The sequence below is a fragment of the Triticum aestivum genome, chromosome 1B, assembly GCF_018294505.1.
Source record: "Triticum aestivum cultivar Chinese Spring chromosome 1B, IWGSC CS RefSeq v2.1, whole genome shotgun sequence".
In the NCBI taxonomy this organism is placed as follows: domain Eukaryota; kingdom Viridiplantae; phylum Streptophyta; class Magnoliopsida; order Poales; family Poaceae; genus Triticum; species Triticum aestivum.
In genome coordinates this window covers 586,637,363-586,645,680 of record NC_057795.1, presented here as the reverse complement: position 1 = coordinate 586,645,680, position 8,318 = coordinate 586,637,363, and the positions used below count along the sequence as shown (strand labels likewise).

The following is an 8,318-nucleotide window of genomic DNA, read 5'->3' as shown; positions in this document are numbered from 1 at the left end:
TGGCGTAGAAGGCGAGAGCTTGGGCGCTGAAGCTCGAGAATGGATGGGCAGATGAAGGAGAAGGCGTGGGTAAACAAGGATGAACCCTTATCTCTTTATAAAGGCAGTAAAAGTTATGTGCCTCCCTGCTAGCCTTAAAATCTGCCTATTCCCCAAGCGCCGTGCAGATGAAACGGTTGGGTTACCCATGCCCGTATTGATGAGAATCCCGTGATAAGGGACATGATCTCTGCTTCGACAAGATGTGCCAATGAAACCGCACCTTGATATATGGAGCAACAGGCTAAAAACGGTTCGAATAGTGACCAGGCTGTGGCGTAATGTCACGCTACAAAAAGTTGTCAGCGGATTGGACTCGTGAAATATTATACTCTCTACGGTTGTGTATGGTATTTGTTTTGCAGAGCCGGACGCATTTTCTATGTTCGGAGGGCCATGTTGGAGTATTCGGAGAGGGAACCCGCCTTGCAATGCCGAAGACAATCTGCGCGCCGGACTCGTCGTCATTGAAGCCTGTTTCAGGGGCTACTGAGGGAGTCCTGGACTAAGGGGTCCTCGGACAGCCGGACTATTGGACTATGAAGATACAAGATAGAAGACTTCGTCCCGTGTCCGGATGGGACTCTTCTTTGCGTGGAAGGCAAGCTTGGCGATTCGGATATGTCTTTGTAACCGACTTTGTACAACCCTAACCCCCTCCGGTGTCTATATAAACCGAAGGGTTTAGGCTTGTAGGGTTTAGCCACAACAATCATAACCTCACAGGCTAGACTTCTAGGGTTTAGCCATTACGATCTCGTGGTAGATCAACTCTTGTAATACTCATATTCATCAAGACCAATCAAGCAGGAAGTAAGGTATTACCTCCATAGAGAGGGCCAAAACCTGCGTAAATATTGTGTCCCCCGCCTCCTATTACCATTAGCCTTAGACGCACAGTTCAGGACCCCCTACCCGAGATCCGCCGGTTTTGACACCGACAGCCACGCACTAGGGGATGGAGGTCGCGGAGCAGAGGAGTAGCTGAGCTCAGGGACGAGGACGACCGTGTGGTCGGCGGAGCGGCGACGGGGCGATGCGCGGAGACCCAGCCCTCTGCAAGCTAAGTGGACGCAGTGGAGGGAGCCGGAGTAGGGCGGAGCCACGCGTCAGAGGGGGGACGAGTCGCCGCGGGCGGGTGGAGCAGCGGGCGGCCGGACCGGCCGGTGGGCTGCGGGGCGGCTGGGCCAGAGTCGCGTGCGGGAGCGGAGGCGGGGTTTGGTGACGGGGTTGGAGAACTTCTTGGAGATGGACCAGGAGAGGTCGAGCGCGGAGAAGGCCAGGAGCGTCGCGGCAGCGTGCAGACGCGCCCGAGAGGGTGGAGCAGCGCACGGGGACGGCGCAGCTAGCCAGAGCGAGCTAATTTACAAGCAGAATAAGTCTTGCATCCGGCCAATGTACAGGCATTGGATTATACGGGGATTATTTGGGCATGGTACGAGCAATATATGGGGCATATATGGCTCGTGTCTGGGTAATGTATGAGGATTATCTGTCGTGTGTCTGGCTATTGGCTAGATCAGCAGGCGAAGCTTGGGGCTCCGACGAGCGGAGGGAGGAGAGGCGGTCGAGACGGTGGCGAGCAGAGGATGCGGGAGGCCGATGATGAGGATGCATCGTCCCACATGGTCGCCCCGGGGGTGTGTTGATGTCGAGCCCTCGAGCACAGCTGGAGAGATGGCGGCGACGTCGCGACGGAGATGACGAATATGGCAAGGCCGACGACAAGGACGCGGCGCCTCGCCCGGTCTCCTCGGGGGCGTGTCGGTGTCGAACCCGAGCGCTACCGGAGAGATGGCGTGACACCGCAATGATGATGATGAAAAGGGTCCCGCCCAGACCGCCATTCCAGCATCATCTTGCCCCATGGTGGGTGCCAACTGCCATAGTATTTTCATGTCAGATGTCAGGGGGCACCGCGTTACGGCAAATGCCACGGGGTGACTTATTGTGGGTGGAGCAAGCCTACAGTTGAATATCCGGGACGGGTATGTGAATAGCACGCGAAGGTTTACCCAGGTTCAAAGCTTTCCGGAGAGATAATACCCCTACTCATACATGTATGTATATATATGCGATGTACATGTAGCAGTACAGGGTCGCTCCCGAAGTTGTATCTCAGATCAGGGCCTTGGGCGTCTGACTTCGTATATGTATGAGTGTGTGGCGTGGTGGCCGTGGCTTGTGGCCGGAAGTGACAGGCCATGTGTGCCCGTGGGAGTGTGAGAGTGGATGGAGTGTGGGCATGGTGCCCTTTTTATAGTGTGAGCTAGCTTTGGATATAAGCTAGGTGGTGGGCATGGTGGGTGGTGGCCCATCCACTAACTACACTATGCAAAATGACTCATGACTAGGCTACAGTATCCCACTATTGCCCAGCAGTGCATAGGTACAGCCGTCTTGTTCGTGTCGTGTCCGATGGGATGCCGTAGTCCACTTTGCGTAACAGGCCGGCTAGAGCAGCCGGACAGGGAGCAGTTGGAGCAGCCGGGTGGTGACCCGGCCAGGGCATCCGGACGGGGAGTCGTCTGGAGTGGCCGGATTGCGAGCCGGCCGGAGCAGCCGGACTGAGGGGTTTTGCTAGCCCTGTTGGGGGGATGATCCCCGGGTAGGCCCAAGACGGCAAATGACGCTTCAGAAACATCGGGGCCAGCAACGCCCCTTAATCTGGGTCGCACTTGGACGGGATGCTCAACCCGGGCAAGTCCCTCAACCCGGCCGCCCGGCCGGGTCCCTATCCGGCTGCAACCCGGCCTGCTACGCGAAGTCAACCGCTGCATCGATCCGACACCGACAAGACGGCTATACTACGACCACTGTTGCTGATAAAGCATACACTATTCGCTTGTCACAAGCAGCACCATCTACAGTGTACTTTGTTCCCCGGGCATCGATTTATAAAATGCCCCAGGAACAAAATTTAGCCTAACTCCCAAGCTACACATAGCTTGGGATGTAAGCTACACTAGCTTACATCCCAAACACACACCCATGTCCACCTAGCCTACATCACAAGCTAGCTCTCATATATAAGTTAACATTCATCCATCCATCCACACAGCGTATGCTCTCACGGCCACACTTGCATTCGGCCACAAGCCATGGCCACATGGCCACTCACGTATGGACACACACCCATACGGCCGCAAGCTCCAATCAGGGCCACTAGTGCCAAGTGCACCACGCCATACACTCTTGTGCTCACATATCTATACAGATACGAGGTCAGATGCCCATGACACTGTCCTCAGATACAGCTCCAGAAATAACTTTGTACTGCCAGACATATATACTGCATACATATTCAGACATGCAGCAGTAGGAGTAGTATCTCTCCGGAGAGCTTTGAAGCTGGGTAAATCACCGTGTGCTATTTGTGCAATCCCGTCCCCGGATCTCCGAAGCAGTCTTACCCTCGCCACAAGCCACCTCGTGGCATCTGTCGTCTCGCTAACCCGCCCGCGAGATAACCCCGACAGTTGGCGCCCACCATGGGGGCACTATGCTACCAAGCTGCCGCGGAACCATGGTCCGGGCGAGACCATTTTCTTCATCATCGGCGGCGGCGCCATCGTCTCTCCGGTAGCGCTCGGGGCTCGACATCAACACGTCCCGGAGCGACCGCGCGAGGCGGCACGCCCTCGTCGTCAGCATCGCCTTCTTCGTCATCACCACCGCGGCGTCGACGCCATCTCTCCGGCGTCGGTCAAGGGCTCGACATCAGCCCGCCCCCAGCGCGTCGTCGTCGTCCGCCTTCGGTCCGCGCGCTTGCCGCTCCGGCCCTTGCTCCGCACAACCTCCGTACAATGGCCGTATTCTTCCCAGACTATGGTCACACTCGTCTCAGACAATGGCCATACAATGCATGTACGCTGGCCCTGCTTGTGCACTAGCCATATCGAGGCTTGCTCGGTGCCCACGCCGCCAGCAATCCCAAGAGCTCTGCCTCCCTTTGCCTCGCTTCCACCCATGCCTCCCTATTCTGCTCGCAAGTGCCTCCGGCTCCGGGCACAGGCACCCGTGGACACAGCAGCCATGGCTGCAGCCGCCAACAAGCTGCTGCCTCTGACGGGCCGCTCCCGTACTCCTACGCCCCGCGAGCGCCTCCACCCCGCTCGGGCCACCGCTCCCAGCGGCCTCTACGCATCCGCGCCCTCCTCATCACCGGAGGCCTGCGCCTCACCGACCACCGACGCCGGCTCGTGTTGGGGGCCTTCCGTCGCCTCACGCCGCCACGACCCCCCGTCCCCGCGCCCCCACGCGCGCGGCCACGCCTCCCCATGGCCTCTGCCTGGCCCGAGCGCCTCCACCTCCAACATCGCGTCGCGACTGTCCAACCACGCGCCCGAGCCGGCTCCGCCTCGCAACCGGCTTCCTCCACATCACCACCCCGTGCTCGGCCGGGTCCGGCTCCCCGCGTCGACCCGGCCGCTCCACGCCGGGTCCGGCTCCCACGCCGCCCCTCGGCTGCCACGCCCCTCGCCGCATCGCCCGCAGGCCGGCTCGCCAGCCGGGTCCGCCTCCGTTCGTGGTCGGGTGCTCTGCTCCCGCCGGGTCGTGCTGCCATTCACCACTATCGCTCCGCCTCGACCCCGGCCGTCATCTCCGCCGGTCTGCGCCGGCTCCCCGCGTCGGTCGGCCTCCCGGCTCCAGCCGGCCTCCTGCGCTGGCCGGCTTCGCCAGCGACCCGGCCTGCCAGCTCCCCCGCAACCCGGACGCCGGCATCTGGCGCGACCCGGCCGTTGGCTTCCGCCGCCTCCTGCTCCTACCGGCTCGTGAGGCACATAACAAAAAGAATAGAGAGAAGAAGAGTCAAGCCGTGGCTGAAAAAAAAGAAAAAAAAAAGAGAGAGAAAAAAAAAGATGCGTCCGGCTACTGCAGCCGCGACCTACCCGCGTCATCGTCTGGCCGCCCAGTCCGCCTGCCGGCTTCGACGCCAGGCCGACTGGGGGCCTGACCCGTTCGCTCATCTGCCTCGACGCCGACTGCGCAAGCCGGCCCAGCCGTCAGTCCGCTTCGACTCCCGTTCGGTCGGACCCGACCGGCTGGGACCCCCCTTCGAGCACCTGCAGGCTCGAAGGCTACCCTCAATGGATGTGTCGGCGTGCTAGTTCCAAGCCGCGCCGGCTGTCATCGACAACCTTCATCCCGTCTACACGAAACTCAATGTGAGCTTCTCATCTGCATACTTTTGCATCACATGCAAACCCGAATAACCCCAAGCGACACTCGGGACCACCTCCGCATTTATTACAGTTGCATCACTGTTTGCCCCGGCGCCGGCTAGTCTCGGCCCGGTGTCTGGCCGCTCGGCCCGATACGTTCGTTCCCGCAGATGGCTTAGTAGCGCATACGGTACCGAAGGCCCACTCTCAGCCACAGACCGCAGCGCGGCTGTCCGGCAAGCGAGAGCAAAAGCTGGAGGTCACCCCACGCGAAAAACGTCCAGGAGAAGACGGCTTGGGCAACCCGACCATTTCCTTTATGAGTATCTACTCGGTCGAATCCGCTCCTGTAGTCCGAGTACTGTACGCTCCACTCTGCGGCCACTCTTCATAACAGGTAGAGGCCGGCTCTGAGTTGTCTAGCTAACAAGAGGCAAAGCCAAAGAGCGGAGGGGACATGAAGAAGACTGAAGGGGGCTCGGACGAAACCGAGTCGGCACCCTCCGCATAAAACTTGCAATGCTAAAAAGAAAATATTTGATATATCTGCACGGACTAACCTTGTCTTTTGCACGATCATCGCTGTGAGGAACCCCCTCCTCGCCCGGAGACTCGGAGGCTACACGCGGGTTGCGGGCCCGACGCCGGCCTCAACCGGCGTTTCCATCGCAGTTGTCCACATCATCAACAGCAAGAACCTCCGGCCGACTCTTCGAGTCGCCTGGAGGCTCGGAGGCTACACCTAGTGGGTGCGCTCGCGCGCCGCCACTCAGCCGGCGGATTCCGCGCCTGCGTCCGGCAGGGCCTGCGCCCTCTAGCCGGTGGACTCTGCGTCCGCGCCCGGCAACCTCGACGTCATCGTCGGCTTCTTCAACAACGGCAAGACCCTCCGCGCAACTTCTCCAAGTTGCCCGGAGGCTCGGAGGCTACACCCAGTGGGTGCGCTCGCGCGCCCCCACTCAGTCGGCGGACTCCGCGTCTGCGTCCGGCAGGGCCTCGCGCCCCGACTCAGCAGGCGGACTCCGCGTCCGTGTCCGGCAGGCGTCCGCGCCCATCAGCCGGCGGACTCCGTGTCCGCACCCGACGCCTTCGACGTCACCGTAGGCTTCATCATCAACAACAAGACCCTCCGCGCAACTTTTCCAAGTTGCCCGGAGGCTCGGAGGCTACACCCAGTGGGCGCGCTCGTGTGCCCCCACCCGGAACACGCCGCGCCTGTTGCACGCCCGCCGCCGGCTACAACCGGCATCTTCGACGCAATCTACTACATCGACACTCGCTAATACCCTCCGCGCAACTTTTCCAAGTTGCCCGGAGGCTCGGAGGCTACTGTCGGGGGGATGACCCCGGGTAGGCCCAAGACGGCGAACGACGCTTCAGAAACATCGGGGCCAGCAACGCCCCTCAATCCGGGTCGCACTTGGCCGGGTTGCTCAACCCGGCCAAGTCCCTCAACCCGGCCGGACTCCTCAGCCCGGCCGCCCGGCCGGGTCCCAATCCGGCTGCAACCCGGCCTGCTACACGAAGTCAACCGCCGCATCGACCAGACACCGACAAGACGGCTATACTACGACCATTGTTGCTGATAAAGCATACACTGTTCGCTCGTTACACGCAGCACCATCTACAGTGTACTTTGTCCCCCGGACATTGATTTATAAAATGTCCTAAAGACAAAACTTAGCCTAGCTCTCAAACTACACATAGCTAGGGATGTAAGCTACACTAGCTTACATCTCAAGCACACACCCATGTCCACCTAGCCTACATCACAAGCTAGCTCTCATATATAGGTCAACATCCATCCATCCATCCACACACGTATGCTCTCACGGCCACACTTCCATTCGGCCACAAGCCATGGCCACAAGGCCACTGACGTATGGACACACACCCATACGACCGCAAGCACCACTCACGACCACTAGTGCCAAGTGCACCACGCCACACACTCTTGTGCTCACATATTTACACAGATACGAGGCCAGATGCTCATGGCACTACCTCAGATACAGCTCCAGGAGCAACTTTGTACTGCCAGACATATACACTGCATATATATTTAGACATGCAGCAGTAGGAGTATTATCTTTCGAGAGAGCTCCGAAGCTGGATAAACCACCGCATGTTGTTTGCCCAATCCCGTCCCCGGATCTCCAAAGTAATCTTACGCTCACCACAAGCCACCTCGTGGCATCTGTCGTCTCGCGAACCCACCCGCGAGATAACCCCGACAAGCCCCGATGTATTGAAATGTTGTTTTGCCGTCTTTGGGGTACCCAGGGGTCATTCCCCCGACAATCCAAATCAGCCCCTTATGGAATAATGCATAAACTATGGTTTAAGCTTTTGTCACTCTAGCAACCCATCATCTACTTATTACTCCACAATGCATTCCCTTAGGCCCAAGTATGGTGAAGTGTCATGTAGTCAACGATCACATTACACCACTAAAGAAAGTAACAACATACATATCATCAAAATATCAAGCGAATACTAAATTCACATGATTACTTATGACCAGACTTCTACCATGTCCTCAAGAACAAAAGTAACCACTCACAAATCATATTCATGTTCAAGATCAAAGGGGTATTGAATATCATTAAGGATATGAACATATAATCTTCCACAATAATAAACCAACTAGCATCAACTACAAAGATGTAATCAACACTACTAGCAACCACTGGTACCAATCTGAGGTTTTAACACAAAGATTGAATTCAAGAGATGAACTAGGGTTTGAGATGAGACGGTCCTGGTGAAGATGTTGATGAAGATTGATCCTCCCATGATGAGAGGATCATTAGTGATGTCGATGGCTTTGATTTGCCCCTCCCGAAGGGAAGTTTCCCCGGCGGAATCGCTCTGCCGGAGAGCAAAAGTGCTCCTGCCCAAATGCCACCTTGAGACGGCGATCCTTCGTCCCAAAAGTCTCTCTCTAATTTTTTGTAGGGAAAATTGCATCATATAGGAGAAGATGGCCCCCTGAGGCCTGCAAGGGGGAACACTAGCTCATAGGGCGTGCCCTACCGGGCATGCCCCCAGAGCTTGTCGCTCTCTCGTGGCCTCCCTCATGGTATTTCTTCCACTAATATATTTTTATATATT

General features: G+C 57.8%; 1 protein-coding gene across 1 annotated transcript; it reads left to right on the top strand.

Annotated features, from left to right (window-relative positions):
* The first annotated feature begins 3,050 nt into the window (after nt 1–3,050).
* LOC123140123 (formin-like protein 6) lies at nt 3,051–7,271 on the top strand. The gene is made up of 2 exons (XM_044559858.1): nt 3,051–5,207; nt 5,794–7,271. The coding sequence occupies exon 1, from the start codon at nt 3,163–3,165 to the stop codon at nt 4,816–4,818; it is 1,656 nt and encodes a 551-aa protein (XP_044415793.1). The 5' UTR covers nt 3,051–3,162; the 3' UTR covers nt 4,819–5,207; nt 5,794–7,271.
* Nucleotides 7,272–8,318: the final 1,047 nt, after the last annotated feature.